This window comes from Notechis scutatus, chromosome 8 (assembly GCF_049901735.1).
Source record: "Notechis scutatus isolate UNSWTSFEM ecotype Mainland chromosome 8, rNotScu1.2, whole genome shotgun sequence".
In the NCBI taxonomy this organism is placed as follows: domain Eukaryota; kingdom Metazoa; phylum Chordata; class Lepidosauria; order Squamata; family Elapidae; genus Notechis; species Notechis scutatus.
This window is the reverse complement of record NC_142016.1, coordinates 22,883,559-22,899,917: the sequence shown is the minus strand read 5'-3', so window position 1 is coordinate 22,899,917 and position 16,359 is coordinate 22,883,559. Positions and strand designations below refer to the sequence as shown.

The window sequence follows — 16,359 nt, the reverse complement described above, 5'->3', positions numbered from 1 at the left end:
GGGAGAGGGAGAGGGAGAGAGAGGGGGAAAGGGGGAGAGCGAGGGGGCGAGAGGGAGAGAGAGAGAGAGGGAGGGAGAGAGAGAGAGCGAAAGAGAGGGAGAAAGAGAGGGAGGGAGGGAGAGCGAGGGGGAGAGGGAGAGAGGGAGAGAGGAGACAGCAAAGAACGGCACGTAGAAGACCTGTTTCTCCGGGAACTGCTTGAGAGGGATGAGGAGTTAGCCTGCAGTTACCCGGGGAACGACTAAGGGACCTTCGTAGGATCCCACCCAAGGATGCCTAGTCTGGGGGGAGAACGTCTTACCGGCAGAAGCCTCCACTGCAAAGTGGTGAGGTTGAGCAGCCAGAAATCGCTGGCCACGCCGTCGGCCGTCAGCCCACCCAGGACGTACATGGCTTTGCCTGGGGATATGTAGGCAGCCGCGTGGAAGTAACGGGGGTTGGGGCCCGGCCCTCGGTCCTCAGTCCCTGCCAGCATCTGAGTCCAGCGACGTTCGGCGATGGAGTACCTGGGGGGAGTCACCGCACCTTTGGCTGTCGTGCTCCCAGGGGGCGGTGGGTTGTTCGGGGTGGGGCCCTTGGAGGGACGGGAGAGAGTCTCTTTTACCTGTAGACGTTACCCAGCATTCCTTCGCGCAGCGACATGCCTCCAAACATCCAGAGTGTGGAGTCAGGACCCTCCACCATGGTGTGGCCCAAACGGTGAAGGAAGCGGCTGGCTGTGTCCTTGAGGAAGGAAAATACGGAGAGGGGATGAGGCGGAACCCAGCCGTTCTCAAGACAAGGCTGAAAATTCTTGGATGAATGATCTGACGCAACCTGCTCCATGTCATCATAGCAATAGCACCTAGACTTGTATATCGCTTTATAGTGCTTTTCCAGCCCTCTCTAAGCGGCTGACAGAGTCAGCCTCTTGCCCCCAACGATCTGGGTCCTCGTTTTACTGATCTCAGAAGGATGGACGGAAGACTGAGTTAACCTTGAACTGGTCAGAATCAAACTCCTGGCAGTCGGCAGAGTTAGCCTGCAATACTGCATTCTAACCATTGTACCCCCATGGATGGATGGATGGATGGATGGATGGATGGATGGATGGATGGATGGAAGGAAGGAAGGAAGGAAGGAAGGAAGGAAGGAAGGAAAATAAAGATTGAAAGAGAAGGAGGGAAGGAAGAAAGGAAGGAAGAAGGAGGAATGAAGGAAGGAAGGAAGGAAGGAAGGAAGGAAGGAAGGAAGGAAGGAAGGAAGGAAAATAAAGGTTGAAAGAGAAGGAGAGAAGGAAGGAAGGGAGGGAGGAAGGAAGGAAAATAAAGATTGAAAGAGAAGGAGGGAAGGAAGAAAGGAAGGAAGGAAGGAAGGAAGGAAGGAAGGAAGGAAGGAAGGAAGGAAGGAAGGATCAGGGAAGGAAGGAAAATAAAGATTGAAAGAGAAGGAGAGAAGGAAGGAAGGAAGGAAAGAAGGATCAGGGAAGGAAGGAAGAATGGATCAGGGAAGGAAGGAAAATAAAGATTGAAAGAGAAGGAGAGAAGGAAGGAAGGAAGGAAGGAAGGAAGGAAGGAAGGAAGGAAGGAAGGAAGGAAGGAAGGAAGGAAGGAAGGAAGGAAGGAAGGAAGGAAGGAAGGAAGGAAGGAAGGAAAATAAAGATTGAAAGAGAAGGAGGGAGGGAGGGAGGGAGGGAGGGAGGGAAGGAAGGAAGGAAGGAAGGAAGGAAGGAAGGAAGGAAGGAAGGAAGGAAGGAAGGAAGGATCAGGGAAGGAAGGAAAATAAAGATTGAAAGAGAAGGAGAGAAGGAAGGAAGGAAGGATCAGGGAAGGAAGGAAGAATGGATCAGGGAAGGAAGGAAAATAAAGATTGAAAGAGAAGGAGAGAAGGAAGGAAGGAAAGAAGTAGGTAGGTTCAGGGAAGGAAGGATAGATCAGGGAAGGAAGAAAGGAAAATAAAGAATGAAAAAGAAGGAGAAAAGGAAGGAAGGAAAGATGGATCAGGGAAGGAAGGAAAATAAAGAATGAAAGAGAAGGAGAAAAGGAAGGAAGGAAGGATGGATGGATCAGGGAAGGAAGGAAGGCACTACTTCCATAGGACAAAAGTAACTTACAGCCGTCAACTGGGTGTCAATCAAAGTTTCCCAAATGATCTTGTCAGCTTCCAGCGGGATGGTGCAGTCGGCCCCAGCAAAGCGATGGCTGCAGATACACAGACCCAGTCTCTGGAAAAAGAGTGAGGATAAGACAAGGAGGACCGTAGGAGGAATACAGATCAGGGCTTCGTTTCATTGGGGAAAAAGCACCCAAAATGTCCACATCAGCCTATCTCAGATCCGTTAAACCCAACGGCTAAGGTAACAGACTCGTAAGGGTCTCTGAAATGCCAGCCAAACGACACTTCGTTACCCAAACACCATTGCTACTCTGATGATGTTAGCTAGTTTTCTGGGCTTGCTCACCGCCGAGGCTGCCAGCTCGATTCCCATGAGCGAATAAACTGCGGAGAAACAAGAAAGGAGCCTCCCCCGACTGCCTACCGGCATTCGGGCAAAAATAACACCGCCGGTAAAAAAAATTCCTTTCACAGAGGCAGCCAGCCACCTCGGTGATCCCTGGCTAACGTTGATTTAGTGCCATATGTGTCAACTCGTAAAGCGTTCCTGGCCTGCTCTCGAGTTGCCCTCGGCAGGAGGGAAGAAAACTGATGGAGCAGCAGGGCAGCCACAACCAGAAGCATATTCCATGCTTATCTTCTTCAAGGCTGTATCCCAGGCTACCGGGATCAACTGGAAAAGTGCGATCTCTACAGCCCGGGGAAGTGCTCCGTTGGAGGATATGATTTATGACACACCCTGGGCAGGGAGGGGAAAAACAGGGTCGTAGGTGGGCCGTAAATTACGTGAGGCAGAGCCGACTTCATTTGGGTAGGTGCCGACATGTTGCTCCTAATAAATAACCGGATTTGTTTTTGAAACTTGGCTGAGGCTCGTGGTTTAATGTAGGGCGTCCGTCGGAACCCTGACAACACGCTATATAAATAATAAATAAATAAATTCGCTGAACAAGCGTGGCAAAGAAAGGGCGTAAAATGGGGCAAAATTCACTTAACGAATGTCTTGCTTAACAACCAACGAACGTGGGCTCAAATTGTGGTTGTAAGTGGAGGACTCCCTTGTATGGAACACATTATTTCAACCGTCTCGACTTTCTCCTCTTAAAACAGACGTCCCCACAACCCACTCACCCTGTTGCAAAGCCCCTGCCCAAGGTGAGCGCTACAGTTGCCGGGACAGATCTGGAACTTGCAGCTGGGCCCGGTGTAGCCAGGCTTGCAAACACAGTGGCCCTGCTGGCATTCCTGGTTGACGTGGCAGCTGGGCCAGCAACGGTGGACCAGGTACGTTGCGTTGAAGCCTGAGGCGTCGCTAGTGTTGGCTTCGTAGTAGATGACCAGGAGGCCTGCAAGTTTGAAGAAGGATAAACCTTGACAAGGACCCCAGAGCTGTGAGGGTGGCAGGGAGGAGGGAGGGGAGATGTTCTTCTAAAGCGGTGTTTGTCAACCTCGGCATCTTGAAGATGGGTGGGCCTCAACTCCCAGAATTCCCTAGCCGGCATGCAGGGGCTTCAACCTTCCAAGCATGCTGGCTGAGGAATGCTGGGAGTTGAAGTCCACCCATCTTCAAGTTGTTAAGGCTGAAAAACCCAGCCCTAAGGAAAAGAGCTTGGAGGTTGCCTTCAGACCCCCATGGAACACAAGAAGCAGAGTGCAGAAGATACAAATAGGAACAAAAGCAGTTTAGATTACCTCATCCTGCGCAGGATTTCAACCCCTTAGAACAGGGGTGTCAAACTCGATTTCATTGAGGGCTGCATCACCTTGGGGGGGTCTGGGGAGGGCTGGGGAACCCATTGTCTCCAGACTTCCTTCCTTCCTTCCTTCCTTCCTTCCTTCCTTCCTTCCTTCCTTCCTTCCTTCCTTCCTTCCTTCCTTCCTTTTTTCCTTCCCTCTTCCTTCTCCTTTCTAATATGTCTTTAATTCAAGCTTGCATGTTAAGTCGACATTCGTACTGACACACAGACTGCCTACAAGTAAAATGGTGGGCACCCTTGTAGACTAGAATAGAATAATAGAGTTGGGAGGGACCTTGGAGGTCTTCTAGTCCAACCCTCTGCTTAGGCAGGAAACCTTCTGCCATTTCAGACAAATGGTTGTCCAATCTCTTCTTAAGAAATTCCAGTTTTGGAGCATTTACAACTTCTGAAGGCAAGTTGTTCCACTGATTAATTGTTCTAACTGTCAGGAAATTCCTCCTTAGTTCTAAGGTTGCTTCTCTCCTGGATTAGTTTCCACCCATTGCTCCTTGTCCTGCCCTCCAGGTGATTTGGAGAATAGCTTGACTCCCTCTTCTTTGGGGCAGCCCCTGAGATATTGGAACACTGCTATCATGTCTCCCCTAGTCCTTCTTTTCATTAGACTAGACATACCCAGTTCCTGCAACCCTTCTTCATATGTTTTAGTCTCCAGTCCCCTAATCCTCTTGGTTGCTCTTCTCATTTAGCATCAAAGTTAGAAGCTGCCAACTTAATTTTAAGGTTTTAAATGTGTTACTGTTTTTCTATTTTCATTTTTATAAAAAATGAAGGGACTTTCTCAACAGTGAGATGGAAGAGGGATATAAATTTAATGCATAAACAGACTTCAACCAATTTTTTCTTTTTGCCCCCCCTTACCTGATACCGCTTCGACAGTGACAGGACGGGGATGACTCTGGCCGCAGAATGCCCCAATGAGACTCCGATCCAGCTGGATCAGTCCTGTGTCCAGGAAGTCGGGGACGCCGTCAAAAACGTAGATATAGTTGTGCTAAGGAGGCATTGAAAGAGATGAGACCCCAACAGAGTTAGAAATGCTGCTGTTTTAGCAAGAGATCCATATAATAACACGGCTGTCAGGGGAGTGGATCATTTATGTTGCTAAGTGTTGCTCTGGGAGGGGTGGGGCCAGCCAGTCATTTGAAATACTGGTTTGGTGAAGCAGCTGTAACTTTAACAACCGGTTCGCTTGAACCGGTCCAAACCGGTAGAATCCCACTCCTTGGTTTGGCTCCGTTCTATCACTTTTCTTTGCCAGGTTTGTTAAGGGAAACCCTGCCGTTGTTAAAGTTAGCAACACGGTTGTTAAGTGAATCTGCCTTCCCCATTGGCTTTGCTAATTGTCGGAAGGTCGCAAAAAAGGGATCACACGACCCCAGGACACTGCAACCATCATAAATATGAATCGGTCGCTAAGCATGCCGCAATGGTCGCAAGTGTGAAAACTGTCCGTAAATCGCTTTTTTCAGTGTCTCTTTCTGCTTCTTCCAAACCTTAAAAACCTGCACCGTCGGGGGCCGCAACTTGCCCCGATTAGCGACCTCCTGAACTCACACCTGCGTTATCCCTCTCGCTTACCATACAAAGGGTGTCCGGTTGAATAGTGAGTGTGATTGTCGGGCAGGTTTGTTCCGGCCGGCAAGGCTGGATGTCCGCACCAGTTGACAAAACCCAGACGCAGTAAGAGAGACCGTTGGCGAGGGGGCCCCCAGCCCGCTGAGAGCTCAGGGAGGAAGAGGAAGAGAGGTTGAGCAGCAAGGTGCGCCCCACGCATTCCTGGTAGCAGATGCCACCATTTCTGTGGAAGAAAAAAAAGAAATCCATGGAAAATATGGGCTCAGGCTCGCAGGCTCCGGTATTTATTTATTAAAATATGTATTTATTTTAAATACTTTCATAGTAATAATAATAAGTCTTTATTGATTAGCCCTTGGGCCATATCAAAATACAAAGTTCAGCAACAATTAAATACAAATAATACAAACATAGTACGTATACGTCTAAATACACAAAAAGGAGAAAAAGAAAAAAAAATACAAATATTATAGTGCATCCCCCACCCCCGGAGACCATTTTTTCCCCTCTTATATTTCTTCTTCTATAATGATGAAAAGATATGCAATATATTCCAATTGTGCCCTTATCCCTTCCAAAACAACATATATTCTTGAGTAGGTTTATTTCCTTTGCCTTCCACCAACACTGTTTTTATAAAATCCCCCCATATTTCATTACAATCGTTTGCTTTAATCATCCCTTTTTAAAATTTAATTTCTGATGTAAGAAAGAAAGAAAAAAGAAAGAAAGAAAGAAAGAAAGAAAGAAAGAAAGAAAGAAAGAAAGAAAGAAAGAAAGGAAGGAAGGAAGGAAGGAAGGAAGGAAGGAAGGAAGGAAGGAAGGAAGGAAGGAAGGAAGGAAGAAAGAAAGAAAGAAAGAAAGAAAGAAAGAAAGAAAGAAAGAAAGAAAGAAAGAAAGAAAGATAGATAGATAGATAGATCAGGGAAGGAAGGATCAGGGAAGGAGAGAGGGTGGGAAGGAAGGAAGAGAGGGAGGGGTAGAGAGAAAAAGAAAGGAAGGAGGCAAAGAGGAAGAAAGAGAAAGGAAGAATGGATGGATCAGGGAAGGAAGGGAGGGAGGGATGAGAGAGAGAAAGAAAGGAGGGAGGGAGGGGAAAGAGGAAGGAAGGAAGGAACAAAGGATCAGGGAGGGAGGGAGGGAAAGAAGGAAGGAAGGAAGTCAATTCTTCAGAAAGAAAGAAAGCAGCCAAATTAAGGCCCTTTCAACTGTCTTTTTTACAGGCAAGGTGACTTCATTCCCAGCAATTTCGAGAGGTGCGCTCCCCCCCTCCAGCCTCTCACCTGGGGTCCCCCGAGTAGCCGGGGGCACAGCGCTCACAGTGCAGCCCCTCGGTGGGTGGGGTGCAGTAACAGGCCCCCGTGGCGCTGTGGCAATAGCCCATCTCCTCCAGGCCATGCTCGTTGCAGGCGCATTGACGGCAGCCGGTCTGGGTGGTGGCATTCCCGTAGCTGCCCGGCCGGCAAAGATGGCAGCGGTCCCCGTGAGTCCAGTCTAGGCCCACCAGTGCAGACAAGTACGATTGCGGGGGGGGAGAGAAACAGGTAGAGTGAAACACAAAGGAAGAGGAGAAAAGACAGGCGAGGTCCTTGTTCATAACCTACAAGAGTTGCACGGCCAGCAGCGAGAAGGGTATTTGCACAACGCTGGAAAAATGAGAAAAACCCCTACAGAAGAAAATGTAATTAAAAAAAATACTAGATTGTGCAGAAATGGACAGAAGATACAGAATACTTTTTAACATTGGATTTTTTTTTATCAATGGTTAGACAAGAGGTAGATATTAGACATTATGATTGTGTATAAGTAAATTGATCCAGATAATATACTGTTAAAGAAAAATGTATAAATAATATAGATAGATAGATAGATAGATAGATATGGATGATAGGTAGGTAGGTAGGTAGGTAGGTAGGTAGGTAGGTAGGTAGGTAGGTAGGTAGGTAGATAGATAGATAGATAGATAGATAGATAGATAGATAGATAGATAGATAGATAGATAGATAGATAGATAGATAGATAGATGCACGCATGGATGGATGGATGGATGGATGGATGGATGGATGGATGGATGGATGGATGGATGGATGGATGGATGGATGGATGGATGGATGGATGGATGGATGGATAGACAGACAGACAGACAGATAGATGACAGATGGATGGATGGATGATAGGTAGGTAGGTAGGTAGATGACAGATAGATAGATAGATAGATAGATAGATAGATATAGATAGATAGATAGATAGATAGATAGATAGATAGATAGATAGATAGATAGATAGATAGATAGATAGATAGATAGATAGATAGATGGATGGATGGATGGATGGATGGATGAATGGATGGATGGATAAATAGACAAACAGACAGACAGACAGACAGATAGATGACAGATGGATGGATGGATGATAGGTAGATAGGTAAGTAGATGATGACAGATAGCTAGATAAATAGATAGATAGATGATAGATAGATAGATAGATAGATAGATAGATAGATAGATAGATAGATAGATAGATAGATAGATATCCTAAACTTTAGCCCTGAAGGCTTCTAAAAGTTGCAATCAAACTGCAATGATTCCAGGTAGGCCTCGACTTACGACCGATAAAAAACTTTTTGGAAAAATAAAATAAAATAAAATCCCCCTGTGCATAAAACCGGAAACGCACAAAACGGCCGATGGCTTTCTGAAGGGATGGCTGGGGAGGCCGACACTCACTCTGGCATTCATCACAGAACCCGGGGCCCTTGACGTGGCAGGTGCTGTGGAAATGGCACCCGCAATCCAGGTTGCACTGCACTCCGCTGGGGGGAGGGGTGGCCCCCGTGATGAGTTCGGTGGTCCAGCCTAAGTCGCACAAACAGGTGAAGTTGGGGGCTCCGCTGCATTCTCCATGGGCGCACTCATCGTAGCACCTGGAGGGGTGGGGGGGGAGGACGAAAGGAGAATCCCATCAGTCTCTTACCTCAACGTTTCTCAACCTTGGCGCCCTTGAGATACGTGGACTCTGAAGGTCATTGAACGCAGGGATGTAGGTTGAGAACTAGCTGTACCTGTACATAACTGGCCTGGCTGAAGAATGCTGGCTGTGGAATTCTGGGAGTTGAAGTCCACCCCTCTTAAAGGGGACAAGGTTGAGAAACAATGCCGCCTGGGGGATTCTGGGAGTTGAAGTCTGTTAGGGATGACATTGTTTACCCTAACTGGTTTGGGTAAAAAAATAATAAATAAGTTATCATGGTTTGTTGGTTAAAGTGTGTGTAACTTTAACTACAAGAATGTAATTAAGGGTGTGGTTGTAAAAGCACCATAAAAGAAGCAAGTCAATTGCAGCTCTCTCTCTCTGGCTTAATGATCCCTTATTACTGGATGGATTGATGACTGCGTTTTTCCTTACTGGAACGGAGGAGAGAAAGGAGTGTTGATTTCTCAACGGAGAGAAGAGATAATACGGACTGATTTATTGTAAGTGAACTGACATTGGCTATTCAACACGGATTTTGTAAATTGAGTATCCCCGACTGGACTGATTGAAATGATACATGACTAATAGACCGTTTATTTTGACTATGCTATAATTCCTAATGGAATAAACTATATTTTTGATAGCACAAGCGTATCTGTTTTTTACTGCGTGTTAACTAAAATACAAACTTATCTCACACATTTACCTGTCTGCCTATCTGACTACGCTACACATTCTGTTTAGTTTGTTTTCCTTAACACTCGTTGGGGAATTCAGGCTTAACAAAGTCCACCCCTCTTAAAGGGGACAAGGTTGAGAAACAATGCCGCCTGGGGGATTCTGGGAGTTGAAGTCCACCCGACTTAAAGGGGACAAGGTTGAGAAACAATGCCACCTGGGGGATTCTGGGAGTTGAAGTCCACCCGTCTTAAAGAGCCAAGGTTGAGAAACAACGCTGGCTGGGGGATTCTGGGAGTTGAAGTCCATGCACCGCAAAGGTGCCATGGTTGAAAAACTGTTCTACTTGGTCCAATTTACTCAACTTAGGTGTGCAACCATTGAAAACCAGAACTGCTAACCAAACAAAGAAAGATTGTTTAAATTTTTCAGGATTGAGGGTTCTCGATCCTTGTTGCTTTTATCCTGATGGTGTTACCTGTATGGGTCATGAAACGTCTGCAAGAAAATAACCAAGCTCAGAGAGTACCAAGGATCTCTCATTTCAGCCCCGAGCTACAATATTCTCCTTTGTTCCAAGGATTAAAAAGGCAAACAGGAAAACCAATCTTTAAATAAAATGGCTTGCTATCAAAAGTTTAATATATAAGGGCACTGTTAATATACCAAAGGAAAACAAAAAAAAATCACAAGCAAACTGATAAAAACATTTTTAGATGGAAAGGTAATCTTTGTCATTTTCTCCTCCCCCACTCCAAAAAAAAACAAACAATCATTCATGCCCTTACAAACTAAATGCTGTAATAAGCATTGTCTTAACATGCAGAGATTCTGATTAGAACCAGTCTGGCCAGCCACCTCAGTGAAGGACTGCCTTGTAAAACTGAAGATTAAACAGATTACAGCTGGCTACATGAGAGCTTTAAAGTTTCTCTGGATAACACTATAAATGTGAATCCTCTGGAAAACTTGGAAAGTATCAGGGAGGGAAGGAGGGGGAAGGGAAGGGAAGGGAAGAAAGGAAGGAAGGAAGGAAGGAAGGAAGGAAGGAAGGAAGGAAGGAAGGAAGGAAGGAAGGAAGGAAGGAAGGAAGGAAGGAAGGAGAGAAAGGAAAAAGAGGAAAGGAAAAGAAGCAAGAAAAAAGGAGGGGGAGGAACGAAAGAAGGAAGGAAGGAAAAGGGAAAAAACGAAGGAAGGAAGGAAGGAAAAAGGGGAGGGAAGGGAAGAGGAAGGAAGGAAGGAAGGAGAGAAAGAAAAAGAGGAAGGAAGGAGAGAAAGGAAAAAGAAGAGAGGAGAGGAAGGAAGTAAAAAAGAAGGAAGGGAGGAAGAGAAGGGAAGGGAAGGAAGGAGAGAAAGGAAAAAGAGAGAGAAGAAGAAAGAAAAAAGGAAGGAGGGAGGGAGGGGGAGTGGAAGGAAGAAAGGAAGGGAAAGGGAAAAAAACAAAGGAAGGAAGTAAAAAGAAGGGAGGGGGAGGAAGGGAAGGGAAGAGGAAGGAAGGAGAGAAAGGAAAAAGAGGAGAGGAGAGGAGCGGAGGGAAGAAAAATAAGGGACGGAGGAAGGAAACAAGAGAAAGGGAAAAGAACGATGGAAGGAAGGAAAGAAGAAAAGAAGGAAGGAAGGAAAAAAGGACCTCTTTTTCAGAAAAAAAGTAAATAACCAGTTTAAGCCCCTTTCAACCCGAAGAAAATCTAGCTATATGTGATCCCTAAGAATCAATACCAAACTCATGTCACAAAATCATCAACTGTTTTTAGAGCTCTTGCACAAAATCATAACCAGAAAAAAATGCAGTCGGGCAACTGTCCAGGTGTCCGGAAGGAACGGTTAGCGCTACGTCCGGCCAGACCTTCCTTTCATTAATAGCAGGAAACAGAAGGCAACGCCCACACAGGCAGAGCCTCTCCAAAACAGGAGAAATCCTCAGAGCAGTGGTGTGTGTGTGTGTGTTTGCCCCTTCTGGCGTCGTCTCTGCTTAGCGACCGTCTCTGCTTCTTCCGCCAGCCAAGTTCAGAACGTTCCTCCCCACGTCAAACATTCTAAAGCCAGACAAAGAAACTCACGTTTGGTTGCAAAAGGCCACCCCGTCGCCTGCGTAACCTCGGTTGCAGTGACACTGGAAGGAATCCGGGGTGTTCTTGCACCGGGCGAAGGGGTGGCAGTTGGCCAAGCCCAGGCGGCATTCGTCCACGTCGGGACACTGCCCGTACGACCACTGAGCCGGGTGGGAGGGAGGCAGTCTGTGGGATTCCCACAGGGCCACCGAGCAGTTCCAGAAAGTGCTGAGGCCGGAGAAATCTCCTGGGAGGCACCTGGCGAGGAAGTCGAAGTACAAGCCGTGAATTCGCAACAATCCCAAAATGATCGCTATTTCCCCCATCCCACCCCCGGTTAGTCTTCTGCTACCGAACGACTCTTTGTACGATGGGGATCGTCATCCTCTTTTAACGAACCCATAAATCCCTTGCGGGGTGGAGTCTGGGCAACTGAATGCAGCTAGCAGAGTGTTTAATGGCCAGCTGCCTTACCCGTTGCCAGTGCGGAGTTTTGTTTCAACAGAGATATTCTCATTGTGCCCAGAAAGAGAAATTTATCTGCCTCTACCTAGGAGCGAACTCACAGCCTCCTGATGGTGAGGTGAGAGTTCCACCTCTAGGCCACTGCACCATTCCTCATCATACAATGGTGATGAGTTTAGGTAATCCTCAACTTACGACCACAGTTGAGCTCAAAATTTATGTTGCTAAGTGAGAAATGCCAAATATTGGAAGACTGCTGTCATATCACCCCTGCTGCTTCTTTTTATTAAGTTAGACATGCCCAATTCCTGCAACCCTTCTTCATTTGTTTTGGTCTCCAGTCCCTTAATCCTCTTTGTGGCTCTTCTCTGCACTCTTTCTAGAGTCTCAAACATCTTTTTTTACATCATGGCGACCAAAATTGGATGCAGGATTCCCAGTGTAGTTCTTACCAAGGCATTATACAGTAATATCAATACTTCCCGTGATCTTGATTGTGTACCTCTGTTAATGGTTGCAAGGTGAAGGGAGAATTTTTTTTTTTAAAATAGTCTAAAGAGTGGACTCACCTGCCCAAGGTAGGGTTGTCGGAGTTGCCACACCAGCCGCACTCAAAGTTTTGCAAACATTCACGACAGGTGTTAAACCGGGTGCAGTCCAGGCATTGGGGCACAGAGTGAACACTGGATGGGAAGAAAATCCACTTAACAATTGGTGCGATTTGGTGGACATAAACTAACACACGGAGCATTCTTGTGCTTCAACAACCCTCCAAAAGGATGCAAATGACCAGCTGCCTGCAAGGAGTATAAATCCTTCCATTCCCCACTATCTGTCAGAGCTGAAGAAGTTTCTTGGATGAGAAGCGAAATGTCTTCAAAAGAAAAAAACAAGAAAACCCAGTTGCCTCCATGTTTTATTTCCTGCATCAGGGCTCAATGGAGGCTAAGCATCAATGCCCCTTCAGGTGATGACGTCTAAGACAGGGATCCCCAAACCTGGCAACTTTAAGACTTGTGGACTGTCATGCCCCTGTCAGAGTCTGAATCTGAGGAGGAAGCAGCTGACAGGGAGCGGGAGTGTGGCTCCGTTGGCTGTGGAGGAGGCTGGGGAAGGGCAAAGTCCGGCTGGGCAGAGCAGGACAGCGATAGAACAAGGGAGAGGGAGTCCAGAGGACTAACTAGACCCACCCTCTCTTCATTCTAGGGCACACAGGGAGGAACGGAGAAGAGAGCAACATGGGTTGCATGGCTTACGGGGAAGGAAAGGGCCTGGATTCCCTTCCTTAGCCACAGCTGGGAAGACAGTTGATAAGAGAGGCAGACTGCGTGCGGCAGGCTGCTTGGAGCGAACGTGACTTTATCCTGTGTTGACATGGCTTATCTGTATTCCTGGCATCTTCCCAACCATGTGAGTTTTGCTGTGCCTTCAAGCCTGGAATTCTTGCTTCAATTACTTCAGTTTGGCTTGTTTGGACTTTAAATTACAGTTTGTGTTGACTATGTTTTGGACTTAATTCTCTGCAGCCAACTGCTTCTGGCTGGAGAGTTTTTCTCCAGCCAGAAGGTAACCTGGACATTGGTGGCAAAGTTGGACATAATAAAGGGACTCTTATTGCTTATCTGACTGTGTTGCCTTTGTGCCACGCCCCGTGTCATCACATGGACCAACTCCCAGAATTCTGGGAGTTGAAATCCACAAATCTTAAAAGTTGCCAAGTTTGGAGACCTCTGGTTTAAGAGATGCCTGCTCTGTGGCTGGAGAAGAAAGCCTCTTTAAATATGTGCCTAAGGGAGGAAAGGAACACAACTTCTTGCCCCCCCGCCGCCCATCCTTTGCTTTGGACCAGCTGTCTCCAACCTACCTGTCATACCACCCACGGCAATCCCCATAGGGGTATTTAGCCAGGTAGGCTGCAAAGTAGAAGCAATTCCGGGTGGATTGGCACCAGGCACATTGGCTGGAATTGGAGAGGCACTCGGAGCAGGTGGTACGCCTGGGATGGAGAGAGAGAAAGAGAGAGAGGGAGAGGGAGGGAGGAAGAGAGAGGGAGAGGGAGAGGGAGAGGAGAAGGAGGGAGGGAGAGAGGGGAGAGGGAGGGAGGGAGGAAGAGAGGAGAGGAGAGGAGAGGAAGGAGAGGAGAGGGAGGGAGAGAGAGAGGGGGGAGAGGGAGGGAGGAAGAGAGAGGGAGAGGAGAGGAGAGGGAGGGAGAGAGAGGGGAGGGAGAGGAGAGGAAGCAGAGGAGAGGAGAGGAGAGAGAGGAGAGGGAGAGGGGGGAGGGAGAGGGGGAGGGAGGGAGAGGGGGAGGGAGAGGAAGCAGAGGAGAGGAGAGAGAGGAGAGGAGAGGGAGGGAGGGGGGAGAGGGAGGGAGGAAGAGAGAGGGAGGGGAGAGGGAGGGAGGAAGAGAGAGGGAGAGGAGAGGGAGGGAGGGAGGGAGAGGGGGGAGAGGGAGGGAGGAAGAGAGAGGGAGAGGAGAGGGAGGGAGGGAGGGAGAGGGGGAGAGGGAGGGAGGAAGAGAGAGGGAGAGGAGAGGGAGGGAGGGAGGAGAGGGAGAGGAGAGGAAGCAGAGGAGAGGAGAGGAAGGGAGGGAGGAGAGGAGGAGGGAGAGAGGGGGGAGAGGGAGGGAGGGGAGAGGGAGGGGAGAGGGAGGGAGGGGGAGAGGGAGGGAGGAAGAGAGAGGGAGAGGAGAGGGAGGGAGGGAGGGAGAGGGGGAGAGGGAGGGAGGAAGAGAGAGGGAGAGGAGAGGGAGGGGGAGGGAGAGGGGGGAGAGGGAGGGAGGAAGAGAGAGGGAGAGGAGAGGGAGGGAGGGAGAGAGAGGGGGAGGGAGAGGAGAGGAAGCAGAGGAGAGGAGAGGAAGGAGAGGAGAGGGAGGGAGGGAGAGAGAGGGGGAGAGGGAGGGAGGAAGAGAGAGGGAGGGGAGAGGGAGGGAGGGAGAGAGGGGAGAGGGAGGGAGGAAGAGAGAGGGAGAGGAGAGGGAGGGAGGGAGGGAGGGAGAGGGGGAGAGGGAGGGAGAGAGAGGGGGGAGGGAGAGGAGAGGAAGCAGAGGAGAGGGAGGGAGGAAGAGAGAGGGAGAGGAGAGGGAGGGAGGGAGAGAGAGGGGGAGAGAGAGAGAGAGAGAGAGAGAGAGAGAGAGAGAGAGAGAGAAAGAGAGAGAGAGTGAAACAAGCATGCCAAGCTTTGAGTCCTCTCGGAAACATTTCCCACATCGCCCGTGTTCTTCCAGTCCCAAACCAACATTCCAAACTTGAACCTGGATCCCCAACCCAAATACCAACCAGGCTGGCTAAGGAGAAGAAAGGGAGGAGGAATGAAGCAATGATGCTTGCTTGATCCAAACAGGTCAGCCCTCAGCCTTTCAGATCTTCTGCAGACCAATCCTGGGTGATTTGGGGCAATTACCAGGAGGCTGTGAGTTCTAGTCCTGCCTTAGGCATGAAAGCCAGGTGAGTGATTTTGAGCCAATCATCAGGAGACTCGGAGTTCTAGTCCCACCTTAGGTATGAAAGTCAGCTGAGTAACTTTGGCCCAATCACCAGGAGATGGTGAGTTCTAGTCCAGCCTTAGGCATGAAAGACAGGTGGGTGTCACTCCTTTTCACACCAACACACCTCACCAGTAGTAGGGAAAAGAGAAGGTAGCATTAGATACGTTCACTATCTTAGAGCCGTTGGTGGGATATACCTAAAGTAAGTAAGTAATAAACCCCAAAGGCCACCATCTTCCCAGCACACTCACTGATTGCAGAGTTTGGGACAATCCTTGGGCGAGCGGATGGCCGTGTGAAGACGCCCTCGGCGACTGCAAAGAAAATCTCCTTTTTTACTGCTATTGACTTGCCATTCGCAGAACGGGTCCTGGGGGAAACAGAAAAAAAGCCAATCTGCTTACTGTCAACTTTGGCCTTTGGTCTTTTTAGTTGCCAACAGAAAGGGAGTGGGGGATTCCTTAAATGCCTCAGATAATCGCCTTGGCAGCCGAAACTGTTGGCACGCAAGATTATTACAGGAGAGCATGATTGATGACTCTTGGCTATGGATGCGTCCCATTGGAGAATATACACCCGGGGGCTGGGAGGAAGCCCAGGGTCAAGGGGGAAATGAATGATGTATTTTAATGCCGGCTGCATCCAGGTCACGCCGACATCGTCACTCCTAATAAATCAATTTTTTTTTAAACTCTGAGAGATGCGGCTAGAGACTCATGATTTGAATGGGGGCGGATTTGTCGGAGCCCTGACACTTACAAGGCCTGCAGAGCCACAGCTGGCTCAAGAAAAGCAAGCAGCTGGCCGGGGAATTCTGGGAGTTGAAGTCCACATAAGTCTTAAAAGTTTGCCAAGTTTGGGGGTCCCTGCCCAAAGCTTTAAAAGCCCAGCAGTCACCCCCAGTCTCGCTGCCTTGCATGCGCACCTGCGCATTCTTCCCTTCCAATGCAGATTATTTTTCCCTTTAAGGCAACCATCTTTTTTTCCCCTACCTTGCTACAGGTGTGGCAGTCACGGTAGTCTTCACACAAGATGCAGTTGCCGGGCACCAGGATAAGGCGCACGGTGCCGGGACCGCAGCCGCCCACATCGTCCTGATAAGCCAGCCGTCGATGGCAGGTGGAGCTGAGTGGGCACCACCCACAGCCCTGATCGGCCAGGCAAGCGAGACACGAGTGGTAAGTGGCACACAGCTCGGAACGGTAGGGCTCCAGGAAAAAATAGGAGATTTCCTGGACAAGGAAGTGGGGAGGAATGAGGACAAGCCAGGTTTAAGCA

At 48.5% G+C, this 16,359-nt stretch overlaps 1 protein-coding gene across 1 annotated transcript in view; it reads right to left on the bottom strand.

Moving 5' to 3' along the window:
* Positions 1-16,359, bottom strand: part of MEGF8 (multiple EGF like domains 8) — a 65,186-nt gene that overhangs the window by 24,049 nt on the left and 24,778 nt on the right. The window contains exons 17-29 of the mRNA XM_087971125.1: positions 16,074-16,313; positions 15,333-15,451; positions 13,462-13,593; positions 12,167-12,280; positions 11,142-11,390; positions 8,157-8,353; positions 6,714-6,924; positions 5,434-5,653; positions 4,714-4,846; positions 3,227-3,441; positions 2,094-2,204; positions 606-724; positions 303-507 (exon numbers count right to left, since the gene is read on the bottom strand). Of these exons, the coding sequence (XP_087827251.1) occupies positions 303-507; positions 606-724; positions 2,094-2,204; positions 3,227-3,441; positions 4,714-4,846; positions 5,434-5,653; positions 6,714-6,924; positions 8,157-8,353; positions 11,142-11,390; positions 12,167-12,280; positions 13,462-13,593; positions 15,333-15,451; positions 16,074-16,313 (2,265 nt within the window). The remainder of the gene's footprint in view (positions 1-302; positions 508-605; positions 725-2,093; positions 2,205-3,226; positions 3,442-4,713; positions 4,847-5,433; positions 5,654-6,713; positions 6,925-8,156; positions 8,354-11,141; positions 11,391-12,166; positions 12,281-13,461; positions 13,594-15,332; positions 15,452-16,073; positions 16,314-16,359) is intronic.